The 24,636-nt window shown below is 42.9% G+C and overlaps 1 protein-coding gene across 1 annotated transcript in view; it reads right to left on the bottom strand.

The window, feature by feature from the left end:
• The window catches only part of GPATCH1 (G-patch domain containing 1), a 55,756-nt gene that overhangs the window by 30,406 nt on the left and 714 nt on the right, over positions 1-24,636 (bottom strand). The window contains exons 2-8 of the mRNA XM_019979949.2: positions 18,123-18,257; positions 8,808-8,893; positions 6,996-7,156; positions 4,734-4,831; positions 3,815-3,873; positions 2,820-3,062; positions 1,451-1,598 (exon numbers count right to left, since the gene is read on the bottom strand). Coding sequence (XP_019835508.2) covers positions 1,451-1,598; positions 2,820-3,062; positions 3,815-3,873; positions 4,734-4,831; positions 6,996-7,156; positions 8,808-8,893; positions 18,123-18,257 — 930 coding nt within the window. The remainder of the gene's footprint in view (positions 1-1,450; positions 1,599-2,819; positions 3,063-3,814; positions 3,874-4,733; positions 4,832-6,995; positions 7,157-8,807; positions 8,894-18,122; positions 18,258-24,636) is intronic.

The raw sequence follows: 24,636 nt of genomic DNA, 5'->3' as shown, positions 1-24,636 counted from the left end.
TTGGGCTTCCCTGAGAGCTCAGTTGGTAAAGAATCTTCCTGCAATGCAGGAGACCCTGGTTCAATTCCTGGGTTGGGAAGATCTCCTGAAACAGGGAAAGGCTACCCCCTTCAGTATTCTGGCCTAGAGAACTCCATGGACTGTAGTCCACGGGGTCCTAAAGAGTCGGACACGACTGAGCGACTTTCACTTTTTTAGCGGTGACGAGGACAGAGGTCACTCACACATGCATAGTGCTGGGTCTCCATGGGACAGGTGAGTCACTGCCATGCTCACTGCCAGAGGCACAGAGAGGCAGAGCAGCCTGCCTAAGGTCACGGCCGATTACTGAGGAGAGCCAGGACTGGAGCCCAGGAAGTCTGTCTTCAGTCCGTGCTCACAGCCATCAAGCAAACTACTTCTGAAGACTATTTTTGCACCTGCTCTTTTCTCTTCTGGAAATGTAAAATTGACATTATTTGGGAGAGTGATGCTTAGATTATTGAGATATATTTTCTAAGTGTTAGATCAAGCTTGACCTGACTACAGCTAAAAATGTCTAAATGGATTGTTTTATTTAGATTCTCATCTTACTTTAAGTGGTTGTTATAGAAGGTGTCATTTATTCACCATTTATTCTTTGGGGCAGGTACTATGCCAAACCTGTGATGCCATTTAATCCTTACAATGGCCTCAGAGTGGATTTTACCCTCACTTTACAAATGGTTATAAGACTCATGCAGGTGGGCAGAAGAGAGCTGTGACTCAAATTTAGGTCTGATTGAGGAGAGAGCCAGGATTCAAATACAATTCTGACTGGATTCAAATCCCATGTCATTAAAACCTACTGACTCCTCCCTACACCTTCTCTGGAAAGAAAAACTGAAATCCTACTTAGATCCATAGAGTCTGAATCACTATAGACTCTGACTTGAAATTCCAGGTGTACAGAGAGAAGTCCATCTCTGAGCTCAACAAGAGCCCCTAAGAGCCAGATACACAAGTGAAGAGATGGGCTGGGCACCAATCTCCATCTTGCTGCAGGCTCTCTGGACAGACCACGTGGTCCCCACACCTGGCTTCCTGACTGGTTTCTTGAGTTGGCCTCCTTTGGCCACCTGCCCAGTTCCTTGAGCTGGGAGTACTACCCTCTGACCAAGTGTCAGCTCTGACTTGCAACATGAGCCAGCACCTGTCCACATACTTGCTCCTTTCCTGACTCAGGCCCCTTCCTCCTCCCCACTTGACCTTGCCTTGACAGTTGGCTTTGGCCTTGAACAGGTCTAAATCCCACTTCTGTCTTACTTCCCACCGCGGGCCTGTCTTCTCCCCACTGTGTTTCTCACTCGGCATCTTTGACCAATGACTTCCTGCTCCACAGAGGCTGACCCTCCAGTATCGATTGTGCAATCCCTTCTTCCTGAGGTCCTGACACTTGGTCCTACCATCAGCTGTGGGCCCATGGAATTACCTTTCTGACTTTTATACTGCCTGGGTGCTGTCCAGCCATACAGTCCGTCCCCGGGCTCCTCATCCTTCAAAACGGTATCATACTTGGATAGAGTTTCTGTGGCATAGATATCGTCATCTTCCTCTTCCAGGGCACCTACACCAAAAGCCTTTAAAAACAGAATTTCACACTGAGCAATTTCAGGTTTTTAGTGTATGCCTGCATTGAAGGATGAAGCTACTATAAGGATATGACTGATCAGACCACATTAGCACTTGGAGATCACCAAGACAGAAGCGAATGGGAGCCCCAGATTAACACATGGATCCTGGCCTTTTGGAAAACAATGACCAGAGGGGAATGTCCCGCCTCCTGTGCTGCAACTATCCTCCAGGCTCAGCAGCAGCCATGGTCAGGGTCCCAGTGCAGGAAGAGAAGTGGAGAACAAACCCAAGCAGCAGTACAGCAGGGGAAATGAGACCTCCAAAAGGAAAAAGGAAGAATGTTCATCTACTGAGGCCAGGGTTGGTGACCAGGGTCTAAAGACCACTGCTACTCAAAAGGCTGCCAAAGGAACTCCTAATCTTTGTAGGAAATGGCCAAGAACAAGTATCACTTTGTGATTAAGGATTGGGTAAAAAAAAAAAAAAAAAAACATGTATAGGAAAGAAAAGGATCTCTGAGTCGATTTGAGAGAACAGGCAATCAGGAAAAGCTCTCCATCTCCTCAAAGGTCAAAACCAAGTCTCCCAAGTAAACCCTACACCCAAGTTCCTGACTTAGGGCTTGCAGCACTGGGAAAGAGTCAGAGAGGTAGTAAAACGTGGACCTGAATTTGGAGAGGCAAACTGTGATTCAACTATTAATTAAATCAAAGAGGTAAGTGTGGTTTTCTGCTCAGCCCAGCAGGGGTATGGGAAAGCAGGTCTCACACCTAGAAATGTGCAAACTCCACCAAGAACATTAGGTCACAGGATGACGTATTCAAATCAGGAGGGAATGTTTAAAATATCTTCAGACAAGCTCTTAAGGAAAATACAAACCCTTTAAGATCTTCATTTAGTCAATCAATAATGAGTGCTCACCATGGGGCAAGGGCTTCGAAGGTGGCACTAGTGATAAGGAACCCACCTGCCAATGTAGGAGACATAAGAAATGTGGGTTCAGTCCCTGGGTTGGGAAGATCCCCTGGAGGAGGGCATGGCAACCCATTCTGGTATTCATGTCTGGAGAATCCCATGGACAGAAGAGCTTGGTGGGCTGTAGTCCATGGAGTCGCAAAGGATTGGACATGACTGAGGCAACCTCGCAAGCATTCACATGCATGCTGCTGTATGACAATTCTTCTTTGTCAATGATTCCCTGTCTATAAAACAGAAAACACTTTTACCTGGCCTGAAATTCCCAGTTTTCTTCCTTTATTCACACCAATGTCTCCAAGAAGATCGCCGGTCTCTTCGGGTCCCCCACTAAAAAGATTAAAATGTTCTCCTGAGGTTCCAAACAGCGCTTGGTGAGGATCCAGGCCCTTGTAAGCCAGTCCGTGTACATTATCTTTGGGTGTGAAATCCACGGGTGTGACATCCTTGGGTGCAAAGGTCACATTTTCTGGCAAGTAGTCATCATCTTCATCCTATTTTCAGCGTTTAAAAAGTGGAATGCAAGTGAGTCACTGCTTGGCGTAAAGCCTGTAAAATACCATTTTCAAATGCCATGATTCATTCTCCAGACAAGAGTAATCATACTTTCGTTTCTGCTATCACAGATCACTAAATCAGGTCCCCAAACAAGTGACACTAACACAAACAACTCCATACTTTGGAACCTTTTTTTTTTTTTAAGTTGAAGTACAGTTGATTTACAATGTTATGTTAGTTCCAGGTATACAATAAAGTGATTCAGTTTAATAACATATATCGTTTTCAGATTTCTTTTGCATTATAGGTTATTTCAAGATATTGAATACAGTTCCCTGTGCTATACAGTAGGTCCTTATTGTGAGCAACTAAGCACACACACACACACACACACACACACACACACACACACACACAGTGTATATATTTTAATCTCAAACTCCCAATTTATCTCTCCCCCTTGGCCTCATCACTCTCTCCTTTGCTAACTATAAGCTTGTTTTCTATATCTGTGAGCCTATTTCTGACAAACAATTCCACTTTAAGAATCTGAACAGACTGGGGGCATCAGTGGGGTTGGCATGCTGCTGAATGCATTATCTGGCATAATGAGGACAGTTTTAGGGTATGGGTATTTCCCTGTAATAGGATAGGACTGATTTCTAAAATTTTCTGACCTTAAATTTCACATTCGTAAAATAACAGGTGCTAGTGTGCCAAACTGAAGGTCAATTGTTCTATACAATACCTCAGATCCTTCAGAGCCTCCAGGGGGTAATGCACAACCATAGATTTTTACTCCAGGATCTATCAAAGAGATTTCAAATGCATTAGCCAGGCGTGACTAGAAATATAGAAAGCTGATTCACTGACACACTTCAGAGGAAGATGGCTGAGGCTGTAAAAGGTGCTCCAGCTTTAGCGTCGGGCACTCGTCACTCGGGTATTCCACCAGCTCCTGCCCCACCTGCACTCTGGCGACAACGCACACAGTGACGAGCCACTACCGCCCAGAGCCACAGGGAACCGGAAGGAAAGCACTGCTTCCTCCCAGAGTTCACAGTCTGGCTGGGGAGACCACAGGACAGGAATAAACAGAAAATAACCATGTTAAGCTCCAACACTGTTTTGGTAAAGGTAGGAAACAAGAACTTTCCTAGGCTGCTGGTGGGAATGTAAAATAGTACAATGTATCTCGCATTACAGGTGAAAAACCTTAAAATATGTGCACATCACTTGACCCAGCAATCTTATTGCTAGAAACAGATAGTCATCAAAAATGTATGCTGTAGGGGACTTCCCTGGTGGCCCAATGGCTAAGATTCCACACTCCCAATGCAGGGGGCCTGGGTTCAATCCCTGGTCATGACATTAGATTAATACACACCATAACTTAAGAGTTCATAGGTCCCAACTAAAGATCCCACATGCTGCAATGAAGAGCAAATATCCCGAGTGCCGTGGCTAAGACCCAGCACAGCCCAATAAATAAATAAATACACAATTTCGGAAAAAAAAAAAGTCTGCATGGCACAACTAAGAGTTTGCATGCCACAACTGAGGCAGCAAGGATCAAAGATCCCACATGCCGCAACTGGGACCTGGCACAGCCAAGTAAATATTTTTTAAAAGTATGCTGCAGAATTGATAGTAATCAATATACATACCAGGTTTCTGTCGGCGTGGTCTTCTCTTTACTCGAGGACCAATTCCTTGTCCTTCCTTCCAACCCATTTTTCTTAGCAATTCAAAACCAACAGATAATCTAGGATATCAAGGTACCAACAATGAACTTTTTAAAACACCAAGGAACAGCAGGAAACAAGCAACTCATGTATCTGCCATGCCTGAGCCCTTCTCCCATCCCTGTTAGGACTGCATGGCCCTGCTGTTCTCACTACAGCTGACTGACCTTGGGGAAGTCCATCAGATGCCTCCTCTCCCAGGGCTTTGGGACAGGCACACAGATGCCAAGCATGTGGCCTGGGAAGACATGATGGTCTGAGGTTGCCAAATCAGGCCACATGCCCAGGAGCAGAACAAGGAGGTATGCAGAATGGGAGGGTAGAATGAGGAGAGACTCCTTAAAATTGTGAGGCAGGGGGTCAGAGGGAAGCTGCACCAGCTCCTAATAGCTCTGCAGCCTCCAGTAACACAGCCAGTGGCTAGAGTTCTAGAGTATGCCATGTAGTAACAGCACAAGGTCCTTTTAGCAAAACCCCCTTTTGTACTCAAGCTAGGCTAAGAGGGCTTCTCCTACTTGCAGCCAAATTAACCTTAATTAAGATTCAGTTCAGTTCAGTCACTCCGTCGTGTCTGACTCTTTGCGACACCATGAATCGCAGCACGCCAGGCCTCCCTGTCCATCACCAACCCCCGGAGTTCACTCAGACTCACATCCATCGAGTCAGTGATGCCATCCAGCCATCTCATCCTCTGTCGTCCCCTTCTCCTCCTGCCCCCAAATCCCTCCCAGCTTCAGGGTCTTTTCCAATGAGTCAACTCTTCGCATGAGATGGCCAAAGTACTGGAGTTTCTAGCTTTAGCATCATTCCTTCCAAAGAAATCCCAGGGCTGATCTCCTTCAGAATGGACTGGTTGCATCTCCTTGCAGTCCAAGGGACTCTCATGCAAAATGCCAGGCTGGATAAATCACAAGCTGGAATCAAGACTGCCAGGAGAAATATCAACAGCCTCAGACATGCAGATGATACCACATTAATGGCAGAAAGTGAAAAGGAACTAAAGAGCCTCTTGATGAGGGTGAAAGAGGAGAGTGAAAAAGCTGGCTTAAAATTCAACATTCAAAAAATGAAGATCATGGTGGCCAGTCCTATCACCTCATGGCAGATAGATGGGGAAAATGTGGAAACAGTCTCAGATTTCATTTTCTTGGGATCCAAAATCAATGCGGACGGTGACTGCAGCCATGAAATTAAAAGATGCTTGCTCCTTGGAAGAAAAGCTATGACCAATCCAGACAGTGTATTTAAAAGAGCCATCACTTTGCCAACAAAGGTCCATCTAGTCAAAGCTATGATTTTTCCAATAGTCATGTATGGATGTGAGTATTGGACCATAAAGAAGGCTGAGCACCAAAAAATTGATGCTTTCGAACTGTGGCGCTGGAGAAGACTCTTGAGAGTCCCTTGGACAGCAAGGAAATCAAACCAGTCAATCCTAAGGGAAATCAATCCTGAATATCCTTTGGAAGGACTGGTGCTAAAGCTGAAGCTCCAATACTCTGGCCGCATGATACAAAGAGCCAACTCACTGGAAAAGATTGAGGGCAAGAGGAGAAGGTGAGTAACAGAGGATGAGATGGCTGGAAGGCATCACTGATTCAATGGACATGAGTTTGAACAAACTCAGGGAGATAGTGAAGGACAGGGAAGCCTGGCGTGCTGCAGTTCATGGGGTTGCAAAGGGTTGGACATGACTGAGCGACTAAACAACAAGATTATCATACATAGGCAAGGCAGTGATGCCAAGATCAGAGAAGTCAGAATTAAATTCTTCTAGGGGTGTCCCCGGTGGTCCAGCAGCTAGGACTCTGAGCTCCCGATGCAGGGGACTGGTTTCCAACCCTGGTTAGGGAACGAGATCACACATGCCACAACCAAAGATCCCACAGTGAGTGTGTGAAAGTCGCCCAGTCGTGTCCTACTCTTTGTGACCCCATGGACTATGCTGTCCATGGCATTCTTCAGGCCAGAATACTGGAGTGGGTAGCCTTTCCCTTCTCCAGGGGATCTTCTCAACCCAGGGATCGAACCCAGGTCTCCTGCATTGCAGGGGGATTCTCTACCAGCTGATCCCACAAGCTGCAACTAAAAGAGCCTGCATGTCAAGATCAAGGGTCCTGGAAGCCTCAACCAAGACCCACTGCAGCCACATAAATGGATTAATTACAAAAAAATCCTTCTTACTTCGCTGGTGTTATCAGGTCATCAAGCAAAGTGGCTCCAGGAATAGGGGCAGTAGCCGCTGCTAACTGCCGGGCCTTTTCTCGTATCCGATCTTTGGTTTTAGAAGCAAAATCATCTGTGGTAACGATTGATTTAGGTGCTATCCCAAATTCACTAAGATCCTTAAAAAAAAAAAAAAAAGACAAACAGAATTACTCACATTATTTGGAAAGTAATTAAGTATGATACATCACATGGCTTTATTTCTCTGAAAAAAAAAAAAAGTTAAAACTACGAAACTGAGTTAAGGATCAGCAGAGAAGCTGATTTTCACAGTGATTTTGGATAAGTTAAGGCCAGCGGCCAACAACAAAGTTGCTTGACAGTGGCTGCTCAGTGAAGCCACTAGAGGCAATGCCATGCTAGGAAGACAGGAAGTAAGGGCTGTATTGTTTGTTCTTCTTGGACAATATCTCAAAGGTCAGTGTGAAGAGGGTAATTTTAGAGTCGCAGTCAGCAAGTATTCAGGAGCACCTCTGTGCCAGGCTTAGTGTTAGGAGCTTTTGCATTTAGTGAAGCAGTTACCGTCGGCAGCCTGTCCAACAACCAAGGCCCTTTCCTCTTTCCCCACGCCCTGAGGCTGTCCAGGCACCAGCCTTGCTCTGAGCCACCGTGCACTTCAGGATTGGTGTCTCTGGTGGGGTACGGAGGGTTCAGGAGATGGGCAGTGGTTCATGTCTTATCTAAGCCAGGCATTCTGATCCCATTTTCCCTGCCAGGGACTGCTTTAAGAATGGGTATAAGAGAATTCACCAGAGCAGATGTGAGGGAAAACCACCAGATGGTTTCTTTGCTCTCAAGAAAAGATTCCAAGAAGAAAGTCCTCCTTCCACCGGGTAATGTCATCACAAATGTGCCACCTCGAACTACCACAGCCACCTCACAACGGCAAAGAGAGCTCATGTAAGGACAAGCTGACGTGCAGAAGATTACTATGAACCTGGGACCCTGCTGACATCCAGACTTGTTTCATTAGATAGGCTTCCTCATAGATTATGCAGGTCAAACAGGAAAAGGGCCACCCCTGGCCTTTCACCTGCAGCCTAAAGCATGCCCATATACGCACTTTACTTAATCTTTATCCCAAATGAACCCATGAATAGGTTTTAAAGAACAGGTTTAATTTTACAAGAAAACAGAGCCCAACCTTTGGGCTGCAGGACCACTTTAGAACCCCCCACTGTTTACCCTAAGAAGCTGGTGGTCTTGGTCGCTTTAATGAGACACGCAAATGCCTGCGTGGGACTTCCTTTCACTCCTTTCTCCAGTCATTTACTCCTCCTTAAACAGCAGTATGGCATCACCAACTCAATGGACATGAGTTTGGGTGAACTCTGGGAGTTAGTGATAGACAGGGAGGCCTGGCGTGCTGCGGTTCATGGGGTCACAAAGAGTCGGACACAACTGAGCGACTAAACTGAACTGAACTGAAACAGCAGTATGTGTTTTAAGAGTCGATGTGGAAGGCTATGGACTCAGCTCAGCAGATGTTGCACTTTTGGAGCAATTGGGGCATTTTCAAGTAAATTTGCCAATATATGACCTTCTGCTTACACTCTTGACTTTAGAAACTGGCACTAGCCTGTTCAGGCAGTACACCAATGAACGAGAATCCATTCACATACAGGGCACTATAAAGTCCAAATACCGAAAAGATAAAATCTTACAAAGAGGAGATCATACACTGGACGTTCTAGGAAGAGAGAAGGTGCTACAGCAACCACCCACCCATATCCCACTGGCAAAGTGGTGGTTATAGTTCTGCACACCCACCTCTTCATCCATAAAATCTTCGGGACCAAGAACAGACTTGTCTGCTCTGTTCTGTCGTGAAGACACGAAGGAAGAGGGTGTCCATCCTTGAAAGAAAAGAGTTTAGAACATTATAATCATAGATGGTATTTTGGTTTATGACTAAATAACACATATGACGGAGAAGGCAATGGCACCCCACTCCAGTACTCTTGCCTGGAAAATCCCATGGACGGAGGAGCCTGGTGGGCTGCAGTCCATGGGGTCGCTAAGAGTCGGACACGACTGAGCGACTTCACTTTCACTTTTCACTTTCATGCATTGGAGAAGGAAATGGCAACCCACTCCAGTGTTCTTGCCTGGAGAATCCCAGGGACGGGGGACCCTGGTGGGCTGCTGTCTATGGGGTCGCACAGAGTCGGACACGACTGAAGTGACTTAGCAGCAGCAACACATATGGAATTGAAACCTCCAATAACTACAAATTCTCAGTGACTTCTCAGCTCACTGCTTACATAGACACAATTAGGCCACATAAACTTATTAATTTCCAAGTGCCCTGTTGTCAGAACTTAGGGGATACAGTGAGAAATTCTTCTTTCCCCAGAAGAATTTGCAACCAAGAGAAATCAAATTATACACTGAAACTTAAACAGTGGGTTGGACACGACTGAGTGACTGAACTGAACTGAGACGATTGAACAGAGAGAACTCCAAGGACTTAGAGGAACATGGAGCCACAACATGGCAGGAGCCTGGGTTCCTGAGCCAGCAATTCAAAAGGAGGCTCCCAGAAGAGTCATCAGAGCGAAAACACACACTCCCTTACTCTCTTATGTGCAGGAACCCTTCGTCTTTGAGTCCTCAGCTCAGAGCTCTGTGCCTGGAGCACAGCGGGATCATCGGACTACCTGATGGTTGAGTGGATGAAAAGCTGCATGGATAAAGAGCGTTCGGGCCCTGAGCCTTTGGAGTGGGAGCACTGATTCCAAGATCTTAGACTACCAGGGAACTAACCCTAGAGAATATCAAACAGTGAGAACTCACACAAAGGAAACCACTTGAATACAAGAGCTGGCATCACCCAACCTCCAGTAGCACCCTGTGCAGAACGCCTCATCTAAACAACAAACAAAACAAAAATACAAACCCGATCATCAGCAGACAGGATTACCACCTCCCTCAGCCTTGGCCATCAGAGAAAAAACAAACAAAAACTCAGCACAGATCTCACCCTATACAAGCTTACACAAACCACTGGACCAACCTTAGGAGGGCAGAAACCAAAAGGAAGAAAGAATTCAACCTTGAAGCCTGGGAAAAGGAGACCTCAAACACAATAAGTTTAAAAAAATAATAATGAAAAGGCAGAGAAATACTACACAAATGAAGGAACAAACTAGAAACACAGAAATCCAAATAAATGAAGAGGAAATAGGCAAACTATCCGAAAAAGAATTCAGAATAACGACAGTAAAGATGATCAAAAACCTTGAAAACAAAATGGAGAAAATGCAAGAATCAATTAACAAAGACCTAGAAGAATTAAAGAATAAACATGCAGAAACAAACAACACAATTATTGAAATTAAAAATACTCTAGAAGGAATCAATAGCAGAATATCTGAAGCAGAAGGACAAATCGGTGAGCTGGAAGATAAAATGGTGGAAATAATTTCTGAAGAACAGAATAAAGTAAAAAGAATAAAAAGAACTGAGGACAGTCTCAGAGACCTCTGCAACAATATCAAATACACCAACATTCGAATTACAGGGGTCCCAGAAGAAGAAGAGGAAAAGAAAGGGTATGAGAAAAATTTCAAAGAGATTATAGTTGAAAAATTTCCCAACATGGAAAAGGAAAGAGTCAATCAAATCCAAGAAGCACAAAGAGTCCCATACAGGATAAACCCAAGGAGAAACACACCAAGACACATACTAATCAAACTAACAAAGACTAAACACAAAGAAAGAATATTAAAACCAGCAAGGGAGAAGCAACAAGTAACATACAAGGGAAACCCATACTCTTAACAGCTGATCTTTCAGCAGAAACTCTGCAGGCTAGAAGGGAATGGCAGGATATTTTTAAAGTACTGAAAGGGAAAAATCTACCACCAAGATTACTGTACCTGGCAAGGATCTCATTCAAAATTGATGGAGAAATAAAAAGCTTTTCAGACAAGCAGAAGTTAAGAGAACTCAGTACCACCAAACCAGCTTTACAACAAATGTTAAACGGACTTATATAGTCAACAAATACAAGAGAAGAAAAAAGATCTACAAAATCAACCCCAAACAATTAAGAAAATGGCAATCAGAACATATATATCAATAATTACTTTCAATGTAAATGGATTAAAAGCTCCAACCAAAAGACACAGACTGGCTGAATGGATACAAAATCAGGACCCATATATATGCTGTCTATAAGAAACCCACTTCAGACCTCAAGACACATATAGACTGAAAGTGAGAGGATAGAAAAAATATATTCCATGCAAATGGGAAGCAAAGAAAGCTGGAGTAGCAATCCTCATATCAGACAAAATAGACCTTAAAATAAAGAAGATTACAAGAGATAAGGAAGGACACTAAATAAATAATGATCAAGGGATATAAGAGGAAAACATAATAATTGTAAATATCTATGCACCCAACATAGAAGCACCTCAGTACATAAGACAAACACTAATAGACATAAAAGCAGAAATTCACAGTAACACAATAATAGTAGGAGACTTTAACACCCCACTCACACCAATGGACAGATCATCAAAACAGAAAATTAATAAGGAAACACAAGTCTTAAATGATACATTAGATGAGACAGATCTCATTGATATCTTCATGACATTCCATCCAAATGCAGAAGAATACACCTTCTTCTCAAGTGCATATGGAACATTTTCCAGGAGACATCGTCACATCGTGGGTCACAAATCAAACCTCAGTAAGTTTAAGAAAAGTGAAATCATATCAAGCATCTTCTCCAACCACAACACTATGAGACTAGATATCAATTATAAGAAAAAAACTGTAAGAAACACAAACATATGGAGATTAAATAACACATTTCTAAGGAACCAGCAGGTTACTGAAGAAATCAAAAGGGAAATAAAAAAATTTCTAGAAACAAATGACAATGAAGACAGGACAACTCAAAACCTATAGGATGCAGGAAAAGCAGTTCTAAGAGGAACTGCTACTGCTGCTGCTAAGTCGCTTCAGTCGTGTCCGACTCTGTGCGACCCCACAGACGGCAGCCCACCAGGCTCCCCTGTCCCTGGGATTCTCCAGGCAAGAACACTGGAGTGGGTTGCCATTTCCTTCTCCAATGCATGAAAGTGAAAAATGAAAGTGAAGTCGCTCAGTCGTATCCGACTCTTAGCGACCCCACGGACAGCAGCCCACCAGGCTCCTCCGTCCATGGGATTTTCCAGGCAAGAGTACTGGAGTGGAGTGCCATTGAAAGTTCATAGCAAAACAATCCTACCTCGAGAAACAAGAAAAACATCAAATAGACAACCTAACTTTACACCTAAAACAACTGGAAAAAGAAGAACAAAAAACACCCAAAATTAGTAGAAGGAGAGAAATCATAAAGGTCGAAGCAAAAATAAATTTAAAAGAAATGAAAGAAACAATAGTAAAGATTAATAAAACTAAAAGCTGATTCTTTGAGATGATAAACAAAATTGACGAACCTTTAGCCAGACTCATCAAGAAAAAAAGAGAGAAGAATCGTATCAACAAAATTAGAAATGAAAAAGGAGAGGTTACAACAGACAATGCAGAAATACAAAGTATTATCAGAGACTACTATGAACAACAATATGGCAATAAAATGGATAATCTGGAAGAAATGGACAGATACTTAGAATAGGTCAATCTTCCAAGACTGAACCAGGAAGAAATAAAAATTATGAACAACACAATTACAAGCACTGAAATTGAAGCTGTGATCAAAAATCTCCTAAAAAACAAAAGCCCTGGACCAGATGGCTTCACAGGAGAATTCTATCAAACATTTATAGAAAAGCTGATGCCTATCCTTCTAAAACTCTTTCAAAAGATTGCAGAGTAAGGAATACTTCCAAACTCATTCTACAAGGCCACCATCACCCTGATACCAAAATCAGACAAAGACAACACAATAAAAGAAAAGTACAGGCCAATATCACTGATAAACACAAATGCAAAAATCCTCAACAAAATTGTAGCAAACAGAATTCAGCAACACATCAAAAAGCTCATACACCATGATCGAGTTGGGTTTATTCCAGGAATGCAAGGATTCTTCAATATACACAAATCAATCAGTGTGACACACCATACTAACAAAGTGAAAGATAAAAACCATGTGATCATCTCAATAGATGCAGAAAAAGTCTCTGACAAAATTCAGCACCCATTTATGATTAAAACTCTTCAAAAAATGGGCATAGAAGGAACCTATCTCAACATAGTAAAGGCCATATATGATAGGCCTACAGCAAACATTATACTCAATGGTGAAAAACTGAAAGCATTCCCCCTAAGATCAGGAACAAGACAAGGGTGTCCACTTTCACCACTATTATTCAACGTAGTTCTGGAAGTCCTAGCTACAGCAATCAGAAAAGAAAAAGAAATAAAAGGAATCCAGATCGGAAAAGAAGTAAAGCTCTCACTGTTTGCAGATGACACGATGCTGTACACAGACAACCCTAAAGATAGTATCAGAAAATTACTAGAGCTAGTCAGGGAATTTAGCAAAGTTGCAGGATACAAAATCAATACACAGAAATCACTTGCATTTCTATATACTAACAATGAAAAATCAGAAAGAAAAATTAAGGAATCAATCCCATTTACCATTTCAACAAAAAGAATTAAATATCTAGGAATAAACTTGCCTAAGGAGACAAAAGAACTGTACACAGAAAATTATAAGACACTGATGAAAGAAATCAAAGACAACATAAACAGATAGATATTCCATGTTCCTGGATAGGAAGAATCAATATTGTGAAAATGACTATACTACCAAATGCAATCTACAGATTCAGTGTGATCCCTATCAAACTACCAATGGCATTTTTCACAGAACTAGAACAAAAAATTTCACAATTCATAAGGAAATACAAAAGACCTCAAATAGCCAAAGCAGTCTTGAGAAAGAAGAATGGAGCTGGAGGAATCAACCTTCCTGACTATTATACTACAACCTTCCCGATTATACTACAAAGCTACAGTCATTAACGCAGTATGGTACTGGCACAAAAACAGAAATCTAGACCAACAGAACAAGACAGAAAGCCCAGAAATAAACCCATGCACCTATGGGTGCCTTATTTTTGACAAAGAAGGCAAGAATATACAATAGAGCAAAGGCAGCCTTTTCAATAAATGGCGCTGGGAAAACTGGACAGCTACGTGTAAAAGAATGAAATTAGAACACTTCCTAACACCATACACAAAGATAAACTCAAAATGGATTAAAGACCTAAATGTAAGACCTGAAACGATAAAACTCTTAGAGGAAAACATAGGCAGAACACTCGATGACATAAATCAAAGCAAGATCCTCCATGACCCACCTCCTACAGTAACGGAAATAAAAACCAAAGTAAACAAGTGGGACCTGATTAAACTTAAAAGCTTTTGCACAGCAAAGGAAACCATAAGCAAGGTGAAAAGACAACCCTCAGAATGGGAGAAAATAGCAAATGAAACAACAGACAAAGGATAAATTTCCAACATATACAAGCAGCTCATACAACTCAATGCCAGAAAAACAACCCAATCAAAAAGTGGGAAAAAGACCTAAACAGACATTTCTCCAAAAAAGACATACAGATGGCTGACAAACACATGAAAAGATGCTCAACATCGCTCATTATTAGAGAAATGCAAATCAAAACCACAATGAGATATCACCTCACACTGGTCAGAATGGCCATCATCAAAAAGTCTACAAACAATAAATGCTTGAGAGGGTATGAAGAAAAGGGCAAGCTTTTGCACTGCTGGTGGGAATGTAAACTGATGCAGTCACTGTGGAAGACAGTATGGAGATTCCTTAAAATACTAGGAATAAAACCACCATATGACCCAGCAATCCCACTCCTAGGCATATACCCTGAGGAAACCAAAATTCAAAAAGACACATATACCCCCATTGTTCATTGCAGCACTATTTACAGTAGCCAGAACATGGAGGCAACCTAGATGTCCATCGACAGATGAATGGATAAAGAAGTTGTGGTACATATACACAATGGAATATTACTCAGCCATAAAAACAAATGCATTTGAGTCAGTTCTGATGAGGCGGATGAACCTAGAACCTATTATACAGAGTGAAGTGAGTCAGAAAGAGAAAGAGAAAAAATCGTATTCTAATGCAGATATATGGAATCTAGAGAAATGATACTGAAGAATTTATTTACAGGGCAGCAATGGAGAAAGACATAGAGAAGAGACTTATGGACATGGGGAGAGGGGAGGAGAGGGTGAGATGTATGGAAAGAGTAACATGGAAACTTACATTACCATACATAAAATAGATAGCCAAAGGGAATTTGCTATATGGCTCAGGAAACTCAAACAGGGGCTCTGCGTCAACCTAGAGGGGTGGGATGGGGCAGGAGATGGGAGGGAGGTTCAAAAGGGAGGGGATATATGTATACCTATGGCTTATTCATGTTGAGGTCTGACAGAAAACAACAAAATTCTGTAAAACAATTATCCTTCAATAAAAAAATAAATTAAAAAAAAACAAAGTTGGAGGATGTGAAGCGCACGGTGGACCTGAGCAGCCACCTGGCCAAGGTGACGGCCGAGGTGGTCCTGGCACACGCGGGCAGTGGCTCCTCGCCCCGCACCACCTCCTTAAAAAAAAAAAAAAAAAAAAAAAACAAAGTTAAACAGTGAAAGGAACCCAACTAGATCTGAGAAGAAAGATGTAAGATCACCTTAAAAGGAAGGACATCTCTAAGACCACCAGGATAGCAAAATACACTAATATATCAAGGGGCTTCCCTGGTGGCTCAGCAGTAAAGAATCTGCCTGCAATTCAGGAGCCGCAGGAGACACGGGTACAATCCCTGGGTTGGGAAGATCCCCTGGAGGAAAGCATGGCAACCCACTCCGGTATTCTTGCCTGGAGAATTGTGTGGACAGAGGAGCCAGGCAGGCTACAGTCCATTGGGTTGCAAAGAGTCAGACACGACTGAAGCAACTTAACACACACACACTAACATATCAAAGAAACACTACGTCAGGTGCACTAGTCAGCCATGAAAGGATGCAACCTGGTTAGTCTAAGGGTGGGTTTCCCTGGTGGTTCAGACAGTAAAGAATCCGCTGGCAGTGCGGGAGACCTGGGCTCAATCCCTGGGTTGGGGTGATCCCTTGGAGGGGGAAATGGCAACCCACTCCATCATTCTTGCCTGGAGAAGCCCATGGACAGAGGAGTCTGGCGGGGTATAGTCCATGGGGTCGCAAAGAGTCAGACATGACTGAGCAAGCTAGCATAGCACAGTCTAAGGTCAGCAATGGCCATCCATACCAGGCCCCCAACTCCATCAAATTCCTGAGTCCTATAACTAACACCCCTGTTCCCCACTCATGGTTACCAAGGCTGTGCCGTGCCTGCAGAGAGAAATTGCACTGGAGGTCAAATTTATCCATAACCCTCTAAGATAAACTGTTTTAATTTTCTCTCACGTCCTTTCTGACTTCCTGCCAGAGTCTTGAGGAGCTGAGGAGTATGGAGCAGACCTATACCCAGTATGTGGGTGGAGCAGGCTTCCAGGACAATTTGGGAGGAACTCCAGGAGAGTGAAGATCAGCTCTCCCAGGGAATACACTGGGCCGGGCAGCTTCCCCATTTTGGATTCCTACAGTCTTTGCCCTGTAGCTGCACAGTGCTTGAATCTGTCACTCCCAAAGGTAAGGAGATATTCCATTGTATTAACATATCACAGTCTATCTGTGAAGACTAATCATTTGAGCTGGTCTTACTTTTTAATTATAATATACATACAGCCATAATTATAGCCATCAGCAGTGTACTCGTATATTTCTTTCTTCACCAGCCCTACTGCCATTTTTAACATTTTATAAATATGCTTCTTTAATAGTGCCTTAGTTATTTAATTTTGCTTTTCATAACAATAAAGCTGAACATTCTATGTAGCATTTCTGGAGTAAACTGTTCAAATACTTTGATCATTTGCTCACTGAATTGATCTTTATACATTCTTGATATTGAACTTTAAACCATCTTATTTACCCTAATTATTTTTCTTACCTGCTTTCTACCTTCCACTTTCTTGTATTGTTTTCCATCTTTATTTTACTATCATTGTTATGTATGAGTAATTTTTTTAAAAAATCTATGACAGATTTGGCTCATCTTGTTCTTAATAATTGCTAGGTGAGTTAACCAGTCATTTTAATTCATATTTGATATACGTAAGTCATTTTCTTTCAGTTTCTCTGTTAAAACATTTTTTAAAAACATACATTAAACAGTACAGAATTTACGATGTTGCATAATGTAAAAAATTTGGTTGATTTTTCTTTTCTCCAGGTGGACAACATGTACTAACAGGTGATACTGTGGACCCCAGGGTCAAGACCTGCAGTGTCTTCACCCACAGAATAGCTGTGACACCTGCCCTCCTTAGGCACTGAGTCATGTGAGGTGATGGTGCCGAGTGACTGCATGAGAGCCCTGCCCGAGGTGAGACAGAGTAGAAACCAGAAGTCACCATCATCATTTAATCACCTGGTTGCGTGGTGCTGTGCTAAGTCACTCAGTCGTGTCTGACTCTCTGTGACCCCATGGACTGTAGCCCACCAGGCTCCTATGTCCATGGGATTCTCCAGGCAAGAATACTGGAGTGGGTTGCCGTTTCCTCCTCCAGGGGATCTTCCCGACCCAGGGATTGAACCCTCATCTCTTAGGTCTCCTGTATTGGCAGGTGGGTTCTTTACCAGTAGTGCCACCTGGGAAGTCGTTATCTGGTTAGGATGTATCTATTTTTTTTTTAAGTCAAACCTTCAGGTTGTAATCAATAAACAACACACAAGTTCACTCTGGAAACATCCAAAGAACACAAACGACTACAGTATACTGACTGGGTTGGCCAATGCCTTTCCATTACACTGTGCAGGAAAACCCAAACAAACTTTTCAGCTAACCCTATACTAACATGTTTTTTAAAGTTTTTTTATAGGGAGCATTGCTGGGGGTGGGGGTGAGGGGGGCAGAGGAGTGAAAATCTTATTATATTTCAATCACTTGCTTTAGCTATACAGTAGCCGTAATTAAGAAAATCCTACCTTCTTTTGAGCCAACAGTGTTGAAGTAACCAGCAGAGAAACCTCCACTAAAGGCTCCATGAAATCGTTTATACCTTCCTTTTTCATCTCTGACGGTCTGATCCTGGAGAGGAATCGGCTTCTTTGGTCTCTCACCTGAAAAAGAAAAAAAAATTTTTTTTGAATGAGAGAGAAGGCGGTGGAAGGTTATAGAGGATTTAGGGCAAAGATCACTGTTTCCTTTATTTATTTTTTGGCCACGCCACACAGTTCACAGAAGTTCAGTCCCCTGACCAGGGATCCAACCCAGGTCCCCCACAGTGGAAGCACTGAGTACTACCCACTGGACTGCCAGAGAAGTCCGAAAGATCATTTCTTTAAACATAATGAATTGTTCACTTCTTGTAGTTTCAAATATAATTCAAGTTGCTTTTCCTAGATTTTAATAGAGTGTGTAGCTTAGGAAACAATATATTTTATCAATTAAAACAATATATTTAATATTTTATATATATTTTCTTTATAGTTCTAAGAAAAATTCTAGATATCTCTTTTAATATTTATATTAGAAATATGTTTTAACAAAAATGGCCTGATTTTCCCACTAAGTTCCATTATGAAACTGAATCACACTGGGGCAAGGGTTCCAGCCCATGGAGGTGAAACATGCTGGCAGTCAGGCAGGCAAGCTGCTGGAGTGGCCCAGGGCGTGCAGAGAAGCACTTCTACATCTCTTCTGGAAATTCATGGTATCCCTGAGTCCAGAATTTTCCCACTGATATTGCCCATTTTCCCCAAAGCTTAAGTTTCCTTATTTCTGGAACTCTCTTGATTCCACAGTTTTATTGTTGTTGTTTAGTTGCTAAGTTGTGTCTAACTCTTTGCAACCCCATGGACTACAGTTACTGTTCTTTAAATGTATTACTTTTCCTACTTTGTCGGAAAGGGCTGAGTTGCTAAATCATACAAACTAGTGAGTGAGTGTTAGTAGCTCAGTCCTGTCAGACTCTTTGGAACCCCATGGTAGCCCACCAGGCTCCTCTGTCCATGGGATTCTCCAGGCAAGAATCCTGGAGTGGGTAGCCATTCCCTTCTCTGGGGGATCTTCCCAACCAGGGATCAAACCTGGGTCTCCTGCATTGCAGGCAGATTCTTCACCGTCTGAACCACCAAGGAAGTCCAACAAAATATTACACAAACAAAAAAGGAATTTAAAACATTTTAGCCTTTGGGCTTCTCTGGCTTAAGCCCAGTGGTTAAGACTCTGGGCTTCCATCACAGGGGCACAGGCTTGATCCCCGATCAGGGAACTAAGATCCCACATAACATATGTGTTTGTGTGCTTAGTCTCTCAGTTGTGTCTAACTCTTTATGACCCCATGGACTGTAGCCCACCAGGCTCCTCAGTCCATGATTTTCAGCCAAAAAAACCCAAACAAACAAAAATTTCAGCCTCACCTATGAATTCCCTATGTTTAAAGTTTCAGGTACCACAGCACAAAGTACTGCCTAATTTTATCAATTCCAATGAAAATGTCTGTATCTATTGAAAATTAAAAGTAACCATAAAGTTATTTTCAAACATTCAATTCAGAAAGCAAGTTACATAGTAGTTAAGTGCTCCAAGTGGAGTCACAGCAAGCCCACTTTTACTAGCTCTGCGATTCTGGTCATCTTAACCTCTCTGTGCCTCAACTTCCTCATCTGTAAAATAGAGATGACACTAATAGCAACATCTATTTCATTGAGTTGTTATGCAAATTATATCAGAAAATGCATGTAAAGCGCTTGGTAAGAAGAGGGACACACAAATAAATACCTTTAAAGTACCAGCATCTATTGCTATTGGTAGTAGTCAAGGCTACGGTCTTTCCAGCAGACATGTACAGATGTGCAAGCTGGACAGTAAAGAAGACAGAGCACCGAAAAATGGATGCTTTCGAATTGTGGTGCTGGAGAAGACTCTTGAGAGTCCCTTGGAAAGCAAACCAGTCATTCTTAAAAGAAATCAACCTTGAATACTCCTTTGAAGGACTGATGCTGAAGCTGAAGCTACAATATTTTGACACCTGATGCAAACAGCTGACTCATTGTAAAAGATCCTGATGCTAGGAAAGATTGAAGGCAGGAGAAGAGGGTGACAGGATGAAACAGTTGGATAGCATCACCAATTCAATGGAGATGAACTTGGGCAAACTCTGGGAGATGGTGAGGGAGAGGGAAGCCTAGCAAGCTGCATGAAGTCCATGGGATCTCAAAGAGTCGGACACAACGTGGTGACCAACAAAGTAGTAGCACATACAGTAGGTAAGACATGTCCTAAGGCCCTTGGGCACCTGTGACTGCAATAATTAAGCCAGTCACTACTTCTGGATAATGGAACAAAAAGTAAGCAAATGTTTAGCCTCATAGTCCTAAATTCTTACTTGTAGCTTATGGAGGCTTTAGGTCATTTCTAGAATATAACCTACCCTCCTACTTGCTAGGTTTGTGACCTTAGGCAAGTTTCTTGATTTCTCTAAGCCTCAGTCTCCATGACTACAAAATCAGGGTAATAACTAAACCTTGTAGAATGGTGCTAAGGATTAAAAACCACATGTGAGGAGCTGAGCACAGTCGTTGGCCATAGCAAAGCTTGGTTAGTATAAGTTAGAAAGTCCATTTCATTCTCAAGAACTGAATCACAACTTGGGTCCCCCAGTCCACGATTTTCACCATTTCTTAGAAATGCAGCCCACACGCTCCATTACTGCACGCGCACCTGGCACAATTCCAGGCTAAGTTGGAGTGGCGCATCCATGCTGGATAATTCCTAGGTAGGTGGGACTGACTTGTACACCATAGCTCGGTTAGCAGCATCCCTAGCCTGTAACACTAGATGCCAGTAACACCCCTGTCCCAATAAAGCATGACAACCAAAAATGTCTCCAGACATTGCCAAAACTCCCTTGGGGGGCAAATTCATCCCTAGTGGTGAACCACCGGGTTAAGGCAAGAGAGGACAGGTCCCACCAACTCAAGGTTCTGTCTTGCTTGGTTCTCCGGGTACCCTGAGCTGAAAATGGAGATGAGATTGGTCGACAACTAAGCAGAACCCAGCAGCATATGCTGGGGGCCACGCAGTGTGGGAGGCGCTGGGCTCCATGGGGCTCCTGAGCGAGAGGCACCACCTCTAATCACAGCACAAGAAAACTCCAGGGGGAGTGGCATTTTAGGGAGGTCTATGATAATTATCACTACCAATAATAACTACTCCTTTCCTTTCACACATATTATCTCGTTTATCATACCCTGATAAGGATACTCTGATTAAAGAAGTGCCTTAAGTTCCACAACCAATAAGCACAAAACTGAAATCAGATTTCAACACAAGTCAGGGACGCAACCCATTCTGTCCTTTACTTGACCCCCCCAGGAGTTTACTGAGGGTCTTCCGGAGGAAGCAGGTCTGTTCTAGACCTGGGTGTGGAAAACTAAACACAGTTCCACTCCTGTTCCCAGGGCACTCAGAGTCCAGCAGAGGAGACCTGCGTATATAGGAACTGCTCTGACAATGTGCAAGGCCCACAACATCAGAGTCACCCAGAGGCATTCATGCCATCAGTAAACAGTAAACAGAAGGTCTAAAAGGGGAAGGTAAGATGTTAGAGAAAGTCATACAGTCTGACTGGAAGGAAGCCATGGAATATGGAACCAGAAGAGCAGATGGGGGCTTCCCTGGTAGTCTAGTGGTTAAGAATCTGCCTGACAATGCAGGGGACACGCGTTCGATCCCTGCTCCAGGAATATCCCACATGCTGTGGGGCAGCTGAACCCTTGCAACACAACTACTGAGCCCATGCTCTAGAGCCTGTGCTCTGCAACAAGAAGCCACCACAATGAGAAGCCCCTGCACAGCAACAAAGAGTAGCCCCTGCTCGCTGCAACTAGAGAAAGCCTGCACACAGCAATGAAGACCCAGAACAGCCAAAACTAAATAAACACATACATAAGAAGGACAGATGGTGCAGCAGCCATGGGACACAGCTGCAGGGTCCAGGTATGTCCTGTGGCTGACTGGGAGTTAAAGACAGTTTTAAGTGGGAGAATCACAGCACCAAGGAAGAAAAAAATGGTCCTAAATTAATCTGAGTGCAGGATGAGCTGGAGATGAGAAGCCAAGTGAACGTATCTAAGATAAGATAAGCCCCAAGGCCCCTTTCTTCCAGGCCAGAGCACCTATGTGTCTAAGAGTCTGTGTATACAGATCAGTCATTGTCTCTTTTTTTTTTTTGAAGGTTCTGTTTCTTTTTTTCAATTGGAGTATAATTGCTTTACAATGTTGTGTTAGTTTCTGTTGCACAACAATGTGAATCAGCTATTTATATATATGTGTGTGTGTATATATATATCCCTCCCAAGCCCCCATCCCAACTCTCTAGGTCATCACAGAGCACTGAGCTAAGCTCCACTGTCTTTTAAGATTTTTTTTTAATGTGGATCATGTTTTAAGTCTTTACTGAATTTGTTACAATATTGCTTGTTTTATGTCTTGGTTTTTTGGCCCCAAGGCCCGTCGAGTCTTAGCTCTCTGACCAGGGATCAAACCCACACCCCCTGCATTGGAAGGTGAAGTCTTTTAATCACTGGACCATCAGGGAATCCCTTCACTGTCTCTTAACCAATAAAACTTTCTGTCATGGCCAGCAACTTTAATTAAGTAATAGTCTCTCCTGTACCAATGTTTGTCTAACCTGTCACTAAAGTTTCAAAGCAGGAGGTAAAAGTGGTTATTGGTCTAGTATGTTATATTGTAAAAGGTAGTCAGAGTCTGTTTTAACTTCAAAATGCTTAGGTAACGATGAATCAGTCCTCAAAAACTTCTTGTGATGAGAAGATAAAAGATGATTTTAGGCCAGGAAATAAAAAGTTCACTCTACTTCAAAAGACTGGCTAGACAATTAGGCTTCATTCCAGATTCTGTACACCATCAATATAGGAAGAATTAGAAAAATGTAGATCAAATAGTTGATGACTTACAATGTCATTTCACAAGGAAACAACCATGAACAGAAATATAGAAATGATCCAAACTCCTTCCTGACAGGCTATAATAACCTCCACCCATGCGTGTTTAACCCTTCCTCGTTCTGCATACCTAAATTCCAACCAGTTTTCAGGGGGTCCTATCCTGCCTTCTCAGGTTTCTCTGTTAGCTTGTGTAGGTTATTTCTTCTCTACTTGACATACTTTAGCGCTTGTGAATCACATACTTTTGTTTTCAACTAGATTTGAAACTTCTTGAATCAAGTATCTTTGTCAATAAATTCCTTGGGATCATGGGATGATGTGTTTGCCGATACAGCTACTGTGATCTCATGTGTGTATGTGTTCATGCTAAGTCAGTCATGTCCGATTCTTGGTGACCCTATTAACTATAGCCCGCCAGGTTCCTCTGTCCGTGGGATTCTCCAGGCAAGAATACTGGAGGGGGTAGCCATTCCCTTCTTCAGGGGATCTTCTCGACCCAGGGATTGAACCCACATCTTCTGCCACTCCTGAATTGCTGTTCGACTCTTTACCACTGAGCCACTGTGGAGACCCCAAGCAATCTGAGATTGTATTAAAGAAATACAGCCTAAAATAAAGGACTCACCTAGTGATGGCCCCACTTAACCCACACTCTGGTCCCATACTTGGAGAAAAGCTTTGACAAATTAGGGTTGAGGGGACTTTAAACTGAATTTATTAGAGAACTGAGTGTGGTACAGAGATGTCTTAGAGGAAATGCAAGTAAAGTTAAGTCGCTCAGTTGTGTCCGACTCTTTGCGACCCCCTGGACTGTAGCCTACCAGGCTCCTCCCATGGGATTTTCCATGCAAGAGTACTGGAGCGGGTTGCCATTTCCTTCTCCAGAGGATCTTCCCCACCCAGGGATCGAACCCGGGTCTTCAGCATTGTAGGCAGACACTTAACCGTCTAAGCCACCAGGAAAGCATAGGAAATGCAAAGGGTGTCTTTAAATACATAAGAAGCTTTCAGGAGACTAGCATTTCTTTGTCTTTTGTACTCAGAGAATAGATACAGGGCCAGCATCTGGCAGAAGTTTCTAATGATTTGAACTGTTTGTAGGGAATAAGAGGGTCATCAGTGGCTATGTCCCAGAAGTACAAACAAGTTGACAGGATGTGGTCAGGGTGGGAAAAAAGGAGTCTGCAAATAACTCCTTGCCCACCATATTTCCTTTGCCTTCCTCCACGGGGCTAGCACTGCCATCAGTCCTAACTGGCTAGTCAATACATAATTTACTGAACAAATCAAGTCATGAAGTGGATCAGACCAGAAACATGGAAGAGAATCTTGCTTCATCTTGCTCTCACCCCTACATTCCACGAGCAAGTTCGCGGTCAGCTCTGCTTTCAAAGTACTCTCAACTCACCACTACTTACCGCCGCCACCATCATCGCCCTAATTTTGCTAATCTCTCTGCTTCGCTCCTGCCCACCCCCAACCGGCCTACTCACAAAATCAAGGATAGAATAAACCTAAAAACATA

The sequence above is a fragment of the Bos indicus genome, chromosome 18, assembly GCF_029378745.1.
Source record: "Bos indicus isolate NIAB-ARS_2022 breed Sahiwal x Tharparkar chromosome 18, NIAB-ARS_B.indTharparkar_mat_pri_1.0, whole genome shotgun sequence".
Lineage (NCBI taxonomy): Eukaryota > Metazoa > Chordata > Mammalia > Artiodactyla > Bovidae > Bos > Bos indicus.
The sequence above is the reverse complement of the archived record's forward strand: the minus strand, read 5'-3'. Positions and strand labels throughout refer to the sequence as shown.